Source organism: Neolamprologus multifasciatus, chromosome 5 (genome assembly GCF_963576455.1).
Source record: "Neolamprologus multifasciatus chromosome 5, fNeoMul1.2, whole genome shotgun sequence".
NCBI lineage: Eukaryota > Metazoa > Chordata > Actinopteri > Cichliformes > Cichlidae > Neolamprologus > Neolamprologus multifasciatus.
The window spans coordinates 20,288,354-20,302,686 of record NC_140443.1 but is presented as its reverse complement, the minus strand read 5'-3'; the positions used below and the strand labels follow the sequence as shown (position 1 = coordinate 20,302,686).

Genomic DNA, 14,333 nt, shown 5'->3' with positions numbered 1-14,333 from the left:
CTACAGAAGTTGACCCAAACTGCTTTAGAGACAGCTAGGCACATTTATATCCAAGGTCTCCAAAAAAACTAGTTTCAAAATACATAAAAAATTGAAAGGTTGATTTTGTAAAGTAAATATTACAGTGGTTTAGTGATCATTAAAATGTGTTCAGTATTTGTAAGTTAATGATGACTCATCTCATAAATCATGAAAGTGTTGGTATCGACAATACTAGACCTGTATTTACTTGGTATCAAATTTGCTGAATGGCACAGAACAAAAATAAACAAAAAAGAAAGTTCCTAATTAAGGCTATGAGATATGGGTGGATTTTTGTTTAGAGGTCTTTGAGATTTCCAGGGGGAAAAAATTCCAAAAATATTTTTAATTTTTAGTAAATGTGTATATGCATTTAAAATGGCAAAGAAAAACAAGAAAAAGACAAAATGCAAAAAAGCTAGAAAATATTCAGCTTTAATTTTTGTTTATTTTTTGAGGGCTAAAATAAAATTCAGTTAAGTTTGAAATTAATACTCTTAAAGAAAATTAAAGAAAAAATATTGGCTGAAAATGGCGTTATGTCAGCAGCTATTGGACAGCTAGCTAAAAGAGGAATGGCCGCCATAACGGACCGAAGCTAACGTTAGCTAAACGGTTTATTGATGCTCCTTCACTGAACTGGATGTGTCTGGAGATGGAGGCCTTCAGAGTTGATCCAGAGATGGGAAATGTTAGTGAAACAGAGCAGGCTGTGGTCCCCCGGGCGAGCAGGGACCACGCTGTGACCGGTGACCTCAGAGTGCTACACAACCTGCGGGCCTTTGAGGAGACCAGCCGGGTGACCTCCCCCTTTGACGGTGTGCAGACAGAAATCCAGCCGTACATGAGAAGGATACTAGCTGTGTGGATGTTTCAGGTATACACTCATCAGTCACAGTGTAATTTTCCACCTAGTTCAGGTGAAATAAACCAGATTACTGTCTGACAGGTGTGTGAGGAGCAGAAATGCGAGGAGGAGGTGTTTCCGCAGGCGATACGTTACCTGGTCTGTTACCTGAGCCGTTTTGCAGTTGAGAAGACCAACCTGCAGCTGTTAGGGGCAGTTTGCATGTTCCTGGCCTCCAAAATGAGAGAAACGACCCCCCTGACTGCCAGCAAGCTTTGTGTCTACACAGAAAACTCCATTTCAGTCTCAGACATTCTGGTAAAGGCATTAACTATTATAAAGGAGCTAATATCCTTGATGTTTATCTCCCCTCAAACAGCACAGAAAAACTACCACCACTGACCAAGTCTGGGTTAAAAATAAATAAATAAAAGTAATAATCAAAGGCGTAATGACAGTCTTGTAGCTTTCCTTTTGTCATGAATTTCATGAGAGGACATTTCTAAACTTGACAGAAATGCATACTTTGACCAAAGCAGTGCTTCTCAAACTGGTTTAGGCCTCAATGATATGACATTGGGCAACTGCAGATGGATCGTGGACACACCTTTCAATACTTTTATTCCATCTGAAAAGGAACAACAGTAATATTCATTGAAGACTAAGTAGAGACACTTATTGGTACGATTTCTAAGGGCACAATTTTATCAAGGACATTTTAGAAGATCTTTGTAGGTAGGAAGCCGGAAATGTTCCCTTTTCACAATCATTTGTTTGACCAAAGGCTTGCAGGCATGCACACTGTTCAGGACACGGGGGTTTGACTGAGGGGTTAGGGTGACCAGCACTCATTGGCTGAGCTGAATGAGCGGTCCTGCTGTGGGATTTTGATGGTGGACTGGTTTCAAGGAATGTGTGTGTGTGTGTGTTGCAGCACTGGGAGCTGGCAGTGGTGTCAAGGTTAGAGTGGTGTCTGGCCTCCGTGGTCCCCTCTGACTTCCTGGAGCCAATTCTTCACGCTCTCCCCTTTGTCCGACCTCCCCACCTTCAGAACATGCGCAGGCATGTTCACACCTACATCGCTCTGGCTGCCATGGGTACGTTGCATAACTGCGTTACCTAAACATGAAATGGTATCCCCAAATGAAAGACAATATCAGTCAATTTAGTGTTCAATTTAAGGCAGACAACTAATGGAAAATACATTTTAACAAAAAAAATCTTGTAATGAAATCATCTCATTTACACCCCCCTGTAAAACAATCGGTGATAAGACTTTTTACTTTATGATCATCAAGGGACTATTTAAGCCGTGAACAATGGGCACCAAACAGCCCCAACCATGATTACGATGTGTCAGCAGTTCATTTTGGATAGTGAGAGCAGAGTTTGCGTAACCCTGCATTGTCTGCTATGAAAGACCTGCATCCAGCTATTCAGCTGGCCGATTTCCCACCTATCTCTATCTGCAATACTGCCCGAGGCTGCAGGTCACAGGGATACAGTTTGTTGCTGCTCTTTCAGGCAGCTTTTACACATTTTCAGCCCCATAAAAATAAGACATTTTAACCCACTAAGGGTGTAAAGCAAGAACTGAATGGCTGAGTTTTTGTCTCACCATTTCTCCTGCTTCAAGCAATTAGGATATCATATTATCCTGTTCTGGGAAGTGTCTGTTTTAAGCTTTTAGGTTCATCTGTCAGGGTGTGTCAACAGTGGTGGTGACCATCTGTCTACCATCTATTTTCTTTCTCAATACTGTGTGGACAAAGTGCTCATTATTAATAGAAGACACGAAAGTAATAAAACGTTTTTAATTATCAGAATGCAGGTTTTCAGTCTTCCTGCCCTCCACTGTAACGTGTGCCTGCGTGAGCATCGCCACGCAGAAGCTAAAGCTGCTGGACGCTGGCGTGTCTGCAGATTCAGTGATAAAGTTTTTGGCCGACCTTTTGGCCGCTGATCAGGTAAGGCTAATGTTTAACTGACTGAGTTTCAGGCAGTATCTCTTTTGACTTTGCCCTTTCGTCAACAGCGATGGGTGTATTTGTCGTCTTTGATCAAACAGCCTGAGAACTGCTGCAAACAAACCATTGTTTAAAAAGCATCTTAAAACATATCCATGATTATATGTGCGGCCTTGTCACCGCTGACAAACTCATTGTTTCTATGTGAAACGTGGCCCCGAACAGAACGCCCTGCTCCTCTGCTATGACCAGCTCAGGATTGTGTTAGAGCTCAGCCTGCCCTCCAGTTTTCAGGATATGGTTTGCAAGCCAAAGGAACACGGATCAGGGAGCAGTTACACCCCTGCTGACATTCAGGATGTTGTACTGACACCAACGTCCCCACCTGAGGAAATCAAACTAAAACACTCCTCCCTGCCTTGAAAAGTTTACTGCCAGGAAATGAAACGAGAAGGCCAGATAAGATGGAAGAAATTCATCTACGTGGCTCTTTGATTAAGATTATTTTTTTGTGCATGCTTTGTTTAAGAGTGTTGTTTTCTGGAATCGCGTAAGCAGTTTTATCCCTTGATCTACACAAAAACCTGCTGTGACAGTGAGAATTAAATTGCACCCAATCCTGCCAGCAGTGTTTGCACATTTTAATTGCTAAATCTAATCTATCAAATCAAATCAAATCTAATACTAGTGATGGTGGTTCTGTTAAGTTTAAACTGAAGTCTGTCTGCGGTTCTAGCTGTGCTGAATGCAAATGAATCCTGTTATACGTCAATGCAATATCTGTATGAAGGCCATTAACAACACTGGCCAGCAAATGAGTTGTTTGTTGTTGTTTTTTATTGACTTCCTCATCCCAGCAAGGACAACACAGCAGAACAGTCACACAAATGATAAGCCAGTAACTTTGGCAGACATGGTTTAAATTAAACCTGAAATATGTGGGATAATGGAAAGGGAGAAACAAAAACAATGAAATGCCCACATTACAACAAACACATTAAATTATTTTAAAAAAGCAAAAAACAAACAAACATCCTACAAACAATCTTTTCCTTGTCACACCTGAATAATCAAAGATCATATGTGAGAATGAGTTTTACCTTCATCTTAATACAATCCATCAGATTCCAGAAATTAAGAAAAACAAAACTTTCAATAATTAAAGAAAAAGAAGAAAAAAGTATCTCTTGCATATGAACAGGCTTTCAATTCCTGATGAGCCTCCTTCATCAGAACCATGTTTCTGAACAACATGGTTCTGCAGCTCGCATCAATGGCTTTGTGCAACTCTTGTTACATGACACTGGTACATAAATGGTGTATTTATCAGGTTTCAGTGGCCTGAAAGTGCTATTCCAGGCACTGGCTTAGCATCCAAATTAAAATCAAACATACATGTTGATGTAGCTGAATATCAGGAGTATCTCATAAAGCAAGACAGAGCCAGGTAGCTACAAAAATATCTGGTCAAGCTTAATTATGGATCAATACCTGCATGCCTAATTTATGATTTTAATTTGAACTCTAGTTTTGATTCAGTGACTACTTTTTGGCAGCGCTATTTTTAACTGGTGTTATCTGGCCTTATAAAATACTACGCTGTTCCATAACCGATGATTCAACTTCATAAAACAAACAAATAGTAATTAGTTGGGGAACTTCATACTGTTGATTTTCAAAAAATAAAAAATAAAAAAAAAATAACTGGGCCCCACCTGTTTTTGTAAAACTCCCACACGTGTATGTAGACTCAAAGGCTATTTGTGCACTTGTATCAGCGCAAGCTAGCAAGCAAAGGCAGGTTCGACTGGTTAGGCCAGTGATTCATAGGGTCACTATTATTATTCAAGTCATTATCCAAACACAGAACAAGTCATTTCAGGAAAAACATTTATAAAAAAAAAAAAAAAAAGTCAGTAGTCCCTGTTTCAAACATCAAAACTTGGCACATTTTGTTGGGGATTTTTAGCGCCAAGGTTTTCCAAATCTGCTCTTTGGCATCTGTGAAATGTTACCTTACCCATAAACAAAACTCATTCCAACATCGAAACTGTGTGCTATTGCCGTCATCATCTTAGACAAACATCATGTTGACAGAAGATTACAAAGCTAGAATCCAAATAACACTCACTGAACTTTCTCAAACTTTCTTGTTGACAATAAACCACAATGCAGAGTATTCTGCTGCTGTAACTCGGACACAAACCAGCTAGATTCAATCAGATCTACTGTAACTGTATTAAAAATGTCTCCCGAATTTCCGTCTCTGAAGTGCTTTTGGTTTCATTGTGAATTAATTGACTAGCAACCTCTAACAATGAAAACCAGAGTTCAAGCTCTCTTCTCCTGAGACTGTTTGATGAAAGTCAAATTGCACTCTGTAACATTTCCTTTGTGTAATTGCATTTCCTTATTTTAGTTTCGGTTAAATCAAATCGACCATCTCAATACAATCAGTCTTCTCCCTTTTTTTGGTACTGTGTTAATTCCTGAATTCTGCCAAAATGATCACCTTACAGTGTTCTGGTATTTTCACACAACGCACTTTGGCTTTCATGACCACAATATTGTTAAAGTCACTTCAAAATTCAGGATGACCACTAATTCTTTAGCCAGCATCTTGTCCCTTATTACTGGTCTTCAGCTTGCATTGGAGCTTCGTATGACCATGGCCTGTTTGTAAGCCTCTGTGACGTTATCACAGTCTGAAATCGAAAAGGCACTGTCAGCCACTCCAGACTTGTAACAGTCCCAGGACCTCAACAGCCCATTGGACAGAATTCTGTCTTCTTGGATGTCCAGAAGGTTGTCAGCAGAAACACAGCCTCTCATGCTCGCCTTGGCTGGTTTATCCATTTGCATTGCTGGCCTCACGTGGTCTGGTAGATCCAGCTGATCAAAGGACTCTGAAGATAAAATGCTATCTTCGCTGATGGCTCCGCTTGGTCTTGATCGGCCACCTCCATGGGGCAGAGATGTCGCCAGCTGGTCCAAAGACCCAAACTCATGTAACCCACCAGAGGAGAACTTTCCATTACGCTTCAGGATCCCCTTCCTGTAGGGTGGTGCTGAAGGGCACTCTTTAATTTGCGTTACCAAGCCAGAGTCACTGTTCTCTGGAGATGATGAGTAATACCCCGACTCTTGCTCAGCAGGCTTCTTTAGGATACCTTTGCGAGGCAGCTGTGCAGCTGAAGGTGCTTTACCTGGTGCAGACAAGTCCAAGATTTTTTGTGGCTCCACTAAACTGACAGTTGATGTTTCGCTTATCGACTTCTGTTTCACACTGTTACGCCTCTTCAGAATTCCCTTGGACGGCCGAGTGTCTGTGCTACCCTCGTGAACTGCCTGGGTGATGTTATTCTCCTTACGTGACCTTCGCAGGGACCGTTGTCGGACTACATCCCCTGCACTGCCCTGCGTGCGGAGCAGGCAGCGCATCTTGGAGCCATTCTCCAGTAAAGGCCTGGATGTACGACGCAGCCAACTAGCAACACCGGCCAGCCCAGCAGGCTGTGATGTTGACGGAGATACTGGGGCAGAGGTCTGCTCCACATGACTGCTCCTTCTCTCACACAGCAACGGCTGTGGATAGCCCCAGTTGAGCCACCAGTGACTGGCAATCTCCTCTATTGTAGCTCGGCGGTCAGGATTCACCATCAGCATCCAGCGGATGAGTCCACATGCATCTGATGGAAAGAAATGGGAAAAATCAAGACTCCTATAAAAGCTCAAATATAATTTAGCTTCACTGAGGAAAAAAATCAGTTTTAAAAACTTACCAGAGGGTTTGTTTGGTTTCCGGTAGTCTCCGGTGCTGATCTGCTGCACTAGCATCTTGTGGTTGTTTCCGTCAAATGGCATGGTTCCGTGAACCAGCGTGTACAAAAGCACCCCAAGAGACCAAGTGTCCACCTCTGGGCCATGGTACGGACGCCCGTTGACAATCTCCGGGGAGGCATACAAAGGACTGCCGCAAAAAGTCTGAAGTAACTCGTCACCATGGTAGAGGTTCGACAGCCCAAAGTCTGCAATCTGTGAGAACAAAAGATTTGACGTGAAGCGTATTTTCCCATTGAAGTTCTTCAGTTACAGCGCATCACTGTTAGTTATAAAATGCGTAATGCAGGCTATTGATTTCAATCCACGTGAATCATGCATACCTTAACATTGCCGTTGTCATCCAGTAAAATGTTCTCCAGTTTCAGGTCCCGGTGTACGATTCCGTTCTAAGAGGAAAAAGGATTTATTTTTGTTTGTTTTGGGTTTTTTTTCCCTTCTTTTTTGTTTAAAAAGCTTTGTTTCATGCAGGCTGTCAGGGATCGGTTTACTTGGAGTTGTCTGCATTACGTAGAAAGGATTTGCTTTACTGGGTTACACCACATTATTCTCTAACAGAAGACCTCTCTGGTACGTCAGCAGTGCCTCATTGTGCTCTGCTCTGTAGGGGGGCATGCCTTTGACTCAAGTTTGCATTTGCTTCACTTACAAAAAAAAAAAAAAAGCAGGTCAGCTACTGCTCCTTACATATGAGCACTTGCTGTAGCAATGAACACATTCTTTGTGTAGCGTGGCGTTCATTTATTGTTAAAATGCCATCATGAAGAAGCTTTGGAATTTGTCACTGTGCCAAATGTAGGTGATATAACAGATGGCCTTTTTCTGCTGAATAACTTCGATAAATAAATGTTTAACGAGACATCAGACCTCCGTAAAGAGGTAAAGGACAGGTGGTTAACACAGTAATATGAAAGGGCAGGTCACTCAGTAAATACTGTCTAGCAAACGTTTATTTATAAATGCTTTGCCAAGCAGATCCATGATAAAATATAATGTTCACTGAATGGTGGTAATTGCACGGCTCTGGGCTTGCTAGAACAACCGATTGCTGTGTGTGTGTGTTCTGTTCCTTCACACCCTCATTAAACTGTGAGACCATGCGTGTGCATGTTGGGATTGCTGGCCTTTAGCCTACACTTGGTCTCAGTACAGACCAACTGTTCATTTTCCCCCAGGCTGACAGTGAATAATGCCCATTATGTAACTTTGGAGGTGGCAGCGCCTTGGAAAAACAGTGAATCTGAGTGCAGCCCTGTGTCATTAGGCTTAAGACAACAGCAGGTTGAAGATCCAATATGAGAAAAACTGCCTTACCTGATGACAGTAGTGGACAGCTGACACAATCTGCCTGAAGAAATGCCTGGCCTCCCGCTCGGGGATGCTTTTCTTGTCACAGATGTAGTCATACAGATCCCCCCGGCTGGCATACTCCATCACAATCACAATTTTGTCCTTGTTCTCAAATACTGAAATACAGAAGAGCAGAGCTCCTTTGAATTCAACGCTTCAAACCATTTGCAATACTTGAGCTGTGTGAGAGACGTCCATTATCATCATCATCATCGTTTATTTATAAAGCACTTTAAAAACACACGAGGCTGACCAAAGTGCTGAACAATAGAAACATAATAGATACCATAAGAATAATAAATACGATAAAATAATAAACATAGCAAAAACAATAAAATACAAGTCAGTCAACCACTGAGTCAAAAGCCAGTGAATAAAAATGCGTTTTCAATCTGGATTTAAAAACCAGCACTGATGTCGATTGCCTAATGTGAAGAGGAAGATTATTCCAAAGCTTAGGATTTCTTTCTGTGCAAGTGCCATTATCTGTGCAATCGCTAATTTACACCAATTATGGCTATACAGCAAACAAATGTGCACTGAAGTGGAGAAACGCTGAGTGATGACCACCTCATCAGGCGTGAGGGGTGCTGGAAAACACGGGGCTCTGCACATTATCAGCGGCGCCGGATTACGGCAGGAAGTTGCCACTTACGTAACTCTGCATCAGACTTGAGCACAAAGACGTGCGTGACAAAACTCAGAATCTCAAACAGAGAGACTCCTTCCCCCCACCCAAGATATTACGTTTGTATGTAGCGTGTGGGACAGAATGATTAAAGTCAAACCCAAACATAGAGTCATTAGTATTTTGTTTTTGAAATAATGTACCTTCATATATGGTGATGACGTGCGGATGACAGAGCGAGGACATGATCTCGATTTCTCTGCGAATGTGAATCAGATCTTGTTCATCCTTGATCTTCTCCTTTCTGATAGATTTTACGGCAACCTTTGAGAAAGAAAAATCAATAAAGTGAGAGGTAAGTAAGAATGAGCTCATGGAATAATTAATCATCCAACACGGAATCAAACTTTTTCTTCCCCCACATAAGGTCTAAACCACTTTAATGGGCTTCCTTGTGTAAAAAGGGTTAGAAGTCTGCTGGAGGGGGTTACATGAATAGAGACAAAAAAGGGAACGAGTAAGCCTGTACTCCAACTCCCTCCAGCTTCTAATGCTAATGACAACTCTAATGGTCCTCGAGGTGTTTCAGCAAATCTAATTTTAACACTCAAAAGGACACAAGAGACTGTAGGAGACTCTATAAATGCTAAACCACAAGGTGCACAAGTTGAAAAAAATAAAAATCATTGACAGTAATATTCACGTCAACTTTATCCAACTTTACTGGTTATGTTGCTCAAATGAGGCATTTTTTAAATCAAATTCAGGTCAAAAGTTGCATAATTATTGGTTAAAAAGCAAACACAACCTTAATACAATGATCAGCAGAGGTATAAAATGCACGTACTAGATAAGTCATGTCTATTAAGTGCAGTATGGTTTAAAAAAAAGAAGAAAAAAATCCACAAATCAGCCGCTAGTTAACATAAATTGCCGTCCTCCCACTGCTTATTTGATTGCGAGTGGAACAATGAGCAGTGAACTGAAACCTGTGCTGTTTTAAACTCTGCAAAGGGAACTCCGGGTCAAGTATTGTCTGTTTTAAAGAAAACTAGAGTTGGCCGTTAGGTCTGCGAGGCCCACAGAAGTAAAAATTTAAATGTGAATAGCATCTCGGTCTGAACTCGCAGGCAAGCTGTATTCATGTCATTCTGTTGCCCATTGGAAGCGCAGATGCTTGGGATTCCTCTGTGCGCCGAGTGCGTCATCAGTCCACCCCAAGGTTGAAGAGGTGCTGTGAGGCACCAGATGGTGCAGGCGGTGGGGTGTCCTCATTTCTAACCCTTGAGGTTCCAGAGACAGGAAAATGAGTAAAGCAGCGACTTGTCATATCTGTGTCAACGCGCGACCTGTCTCCCCGTCGTGAGTCACTGTCTGGCGTGGATGCTCTTGCAAATAAACCCCTGTATTCCCTCCACCCGGGCCCGTTTCCTGACTCTGAGAATGGAGGTTTCCTGCATTTGTTTGCGTAGCTGTCAGACAGGCCTGAACTCACACTCATGAGGAGTTCACATCCTTGTGAGGTTATCTGTGTGTGTGCAATCTCTGTTACAGACAGTCTGCTCCACGTAATAAGCACAGAGGGGCTGAAATCTTTCACATTTCACAGCAAAGACTCAAACCACATTTCTGCACAACACACACAACTCATGAGCCACCATTATCCCCCTGGCCATTTGCACCAGATAGCCCTGTTAAAATGTAGGCTTAGTGAAGCTTTGTAGAGTGTGAAATTTATGAAGTTTTAATCAAGTATGCACAAAATCCTGGGTCGATCCAGAAGTTTAAAAACTACATTTTGGGACAGATTTGATATCATTAATATCCCTTTTATTTATTTTTATTCCGGGGAAACAATAAATCATGATATGAAAAAGCATGTTTAAGGATTTCTTAAGATCCTTATATCAGCTCTTCAGACCATCTTGGAATATTTATCCCGTGCTCAGCTGATGTGACAACACAGATGAGTCACGACAGGTGAGTATCGGCCTCTGACATCAGTAAATGGCACTTTGTTTACAGGTATACTGAGTCACTTTATCTAAATAAAGCAAGTATAGATGCAGTCTTAGGAGCTCAAAAAGAAGGAAAATGGACTTTAACTTAAAAAAGTCAGTGTTGTTGTTTTTTTTAAGGCTGTCATGACCTGAATGACTGAGAACCTACACAGACATACAGACACAAGTATTTAACCAGTTTAACTGTGGAGCATGAGTAAAAACGCCCCTGGGAACTCTCTTGCACAATGAATTAATCAACAGCTGATGCAAACCAAGTCTAGGGACTTAACTGGGGCGTCTGAATACACAAACAACATTCATGTCAGGCACCGAGTGGCAGATCAACCCCTATCCTGATGTATGTTGACACCCCACCCCCCCAACCTACCTCACCCCACCTCCCACCTAAGTGGATTATGCAATCAGACTCTTGCACTTAGACAATGGAAACAGCTGTAATGCCACAGCACGCAAGATGAAGCCATTCTTTGTTTTTGTGTCACTCCCCTGAGTCAATGACACATCTCTGTCCATTATGTTGTCAATAATCAGGCGTGCAAAGGCTTCTCTGCTAAATGCCATTTGTTGGGTGTGAGATTCAAAACACGTATTTGGGCTAATCAAATAGCCCAAATACATACATACATACACACATATATATATATATATATATATATATATATATATATATATATAAATAAATTGTAGGTTTGAGGCATCAGGAAGCTGCTGGCAGGGATAAATCCCAGACACCAACTCATTTCTAATAAAAACAGCAGAGCCAGTCGGTGAAAGCGCAGCAATGGGCGTGTGTGGACACGGCTCAACTTGTATCACTGCATGTTTACTGTAAGCACCAAAGGGAAGGGGAAAGGGATTCCTAACACTTACTTCCTTGACTTCTCTACTTTCACTTACACAAAAGCAGGACTTTTAACAAAGGGCATTTCCGATAAAGTATGAAACAGCAGCCAAGTCAGGCTTCCCAAGAAAAGGCCCAGGTATCTACAGCGGGAACGTTTAGTTTTCATTTTAAAGTCTAGATGTGGGCTTTTATTTGTATCATTTTAACACACTTTCCCGGTATGTCCGATAAGCCACGGCAAGTAAACAAACCATTAGGCAGCACGAATGCAAATCACATGTTTATCGAGAGAACAAAGATTTTAATAGGTTCACCAAAAATAAACTCAGGTGCCAGTTTATTATGTGGGTTTGTTTAAATTGGTTTTAAGTGTTGTTGTTGAGTCAGGGTTTGTTTTGTGGTACCACATGACCCTGACCCAGTCCCGTACAGTATTTTTTAACTGGTCTCACAATCATAATCAACCCGCTTCCACATTCCTTTCTAAAATATTTAGAAGCTAAAAATAAAAGAGATCCAAGATCTTATAATCAGGGGAACCTCCCCCCCCCTCCTTTTTATGCCTCTTTTAAGGGCTTATCTTTCTGTTTTAAATTCCTCCCATTTCCCCTTAGGCCATGGAGAGCTGGAATTTACCTGGAAGCCCAATTGCAACCCCCGCATCCCCCCTCCTGTTCCTTTTATTAGGAAAAAAAAACCCAACAAAAAGAAAGTTACCTAAACTGCTTCCTGGGGAAAATAACTAACCCAGCCCTTTCCAAGAGACTTTATTTTGTGCCTCACATGGGCTAATTTAAAAAAAGAGAGAGGTTATGTAAAATGCCTTGTGATAAATTTCTGTTGAAACTCCATGATAATGACCTCAAACTGGAGCAGATCTCACTGTTTAACCTGAATACACCATGAAGAGGCATGGGCATATGCTTGCATAATTGCATTTGCGCTTAAGCCAAATTTAAGCGCTTATCAAGCAGATCAGAAAGAGTCTTCGGGCTGGCGAGGAGGAAATTATTAGATCATGGTCAGTATATTCCAGTGTGAACGTAAGTTAACCCCATAAATAAACACACTGAACCCTTCGGCAAACTTTAGCCAATAGACAAACACCTCAGGAGAGATGGCAGGCGCACATTCAACTTTACAATCCGCCTTATAAAAAAAAAAACTATTATTTTTCTTACAATCCAGCAATACTTCGCTTTTTTCTCTTTTCAAAGTGAACGCTCTGCGGTAGAGTTTCCACGCCTTTACTTGAAAATTCAAATCCAAGCGTGCTCTACCTGTTTGCAGACAGTCAGTCACCTAAAAATAGCGCTCGCTGTCTAAACAACAGGTGGCCGATGGGACAAGCAGCCCAAAGACTGACCTGAGACTGACTGCAGGTAAAATGTGATCAGATTAAAAATAATAATAATAAAAGAAAAATAACACCATGCTTACCAGTTTACCGGACCTTTCCTTGGCCTTCTTCACCTTGCCGTAGGTTCCTTTTCCGAGGGTCTCCAGAAACTCGTACCTGTGTTTCAGGTTGTGTTTGTGGTGGTGCCTCTTCACGGCTTGTTTTTTCACGGGCACCTGGAATTGAGCTTTCCCGAAGGGTGTGTTTTCGTCGTGAAAAGCTCCCCCGACGGACGGCCTGTTGCAGGCTGACGAAAGATGGGCAGCGCGTAACGCATCCATGCCGACCCCCGGCAGAGGTGTTGTCTTGTGTCGCTTTACTTTCAGAGCCAGGTATTAAAAATGCATTCCCTCTGTGTGGAGCCGCAGGCACGCTTCAGGTTAAAGTCTTGATATAAAATCTTCAGCTGAGAACTGCAGGTTAGTGTGATCAAGAAGCTGTAGGCAGGAACTGGAACATCTGCGTGTTAGCTCGGTAATGCTGCTGGAACTCAGCAGCAGGTAGGCAAGAGTGAGGGGAAAAGCGGCGGAGCACCGCCCACAGACGGACACGTCAAATAGTGGAGGGGGAGTTTCAGGTAAGGGAGGAGCGCTGGATCTGCTGCACCGCGCATACCGTGGAGTGAACAAACAGAGCGAACTAGTTCGTGTTGGATTTACTGGCTTCAGCTTTATTTAAAGTTAATGTTAAAAAAAGAAGAAATTATTCAGTGTTGCCTGGTAACCTCTTTTAATTCCCACACATGCTTTGTTTAGTTTTTTTGTTTTTGGGTGATTGGTGTAAAAATCTGTGTTCCGCAGAAACAGATCAAGGACACCCCACGAAGACGAAAAAACAAAAAACAAGTGGGGCAAAGAAGTTTAACAGGTAGTTGCAACATATCCAGTGGTGGCATTTAAGTAAATTTACTCAAACGACCGCCGTCTGAGGTAACCGACATGTTGGCCTACTTTGCTGGAATATTTCCATCTCATGTTACTTCTAATTCACTCACAGTTTTAGTTTGTATTCCTGCACTGGCGGTTAGGAATGCACATAGCTACCAAACTATGTTATAATATTGCAGATCAAACAGTTATTAAAATAAACTGTCTAAGCATTAATACGTCATAATATATATATTTACACAATGTTATTATTTAAAATATATATATAAATACAATGAGGTTTGACCACGAGAGAAGACAGCAGTGCTTTTTTTTATGTGATCATGTTCACATAACGCTTTTTCTGTGCATGGTGGATCTTTATCATGCGTTTGTGGACGGCACAGGGATTTGTGGAAGTGTTCCTCAGCCCATGCAGCAATTTCCATGACAGAATCATACCTGTTTTTGATGCAGTGCTGCCTGAGGGCTTGACGATCACAGGCTTCCAATATTGGTTTTCAACCTTTCTTCAGATTCTCAAAAT

At 41.8% G+C, this 14,333-nt stretch overlaps 2 protein-coding genes across 3 annotated transcripts; one reads left to right on the top strand and one right to left on the bottom strand.

Moving 5' to 3' along the window:
* The first annotated feature begins 506 nt into the window (after nucleotides 1-506).
* Nucleotides 507-3,862, top strand: ccnd3 (cyclin D3). Of its 2 annotated transcripts, none has more exons than XM_085158611.1 (5): nucleotides 507-898; nucleotides 971-1,186; nucleotides 1,803-1,965; nucleotides 2,693-2,835; nucleotides 2,904-3,195. In XM_085158611.1, exons 1-5 carry the CDS (start codon nucleotides 665-667, stop codon nucleotides 2,967-2,969), a joined length of 822 nt encoding a protein of 273 aa, XP_085014737.1. In that variant the 5' UTR covers nucleotides 507-664; the 3' UTR covers nucleotides 2,970-3,195. The 2 variants fall into 2 exon arrangements, with proteins under 2 accessions (XP_085014737.1, XP_085014736.1); XM_085158610.1 differs by having other exon boundaries at nucleotides 509-898; nucleotides 3,061-3,862.
* Nucleotides 3,651-13,541, bottom strand: nuak2 (NUAK family, SNF1-like kinase, 2). The gene is made up of 6 exons (XM_085158608.1): nucleotides 12,962-13,541; nucleotides 8,857-8,977; nucleotides 7,990-8,141; nucleotides 6,999-7,064; nucleotides 6,618-6,870; nucleotides 3,651-6,524 (listed from the first exon to the last, which is right to left on the bottom strand). Exons 1-6 carry the CDS (start codon nucleotides 13,199-13,201, stop codon nucleotides 5,476-5,478), a joined length of 1,881 nt encoding a protein of 626 aa, XP_085014734.1. The 5' UTR covers nucleotides 13,202-13,541; the 3' UTR covers nucleotides 3,651-5,475.
* Nucleotides 13,542-14,333: the final 792 nt, after the last annotated feature.

Excerpts from the sequence above, each read along its gene's own strand:
- nuak2 (XM_085158608.1), bottom strand. The coding sequence starts at position 13,201 with ATGGATGCGTTACGCGCTGCCCATCTTTCGTCAGCCTGCAACAGGCCG. Across the intron at positions 7,065-7,989 it reads CTGTCCACTACTGTCATCAG|AACGGAATCGTACACCGGGA; the intron begins GTAAGGCAGTTT and ends TTTTCCTCTTAG. Across the intron at positions 6,525-6,617 it reads GAAACCAAACAAACCCTCTG|ATGCATGTGGACTCATCCGC; the intron begins GTAAGTTTTTAA and ends TCTTTCCATCAG.
- ccnd3 (XM_085158610.1), top strand. The coding sequence starts at position 665 with ATGTGTCTGGAGATGGAGGCCTTCAGAGTTGATCCAGAGATGGGAAAT. Across the intron at positions 899-970 it reads TAGCTGTGTGGATGTTTCAG|GTGTGTGAGGAGCAGAAATG; the intron begins GTATACACTCAT and ends ACTGTCTGACAG. Across the intron at positions 1,966-2,692 it reads CATCGCTCTGGCTGCCATGG|AATGCAGGTTTTCAGTCTTC; the intron begins GTACGTTGCATA and ends TTTAATTATCAG.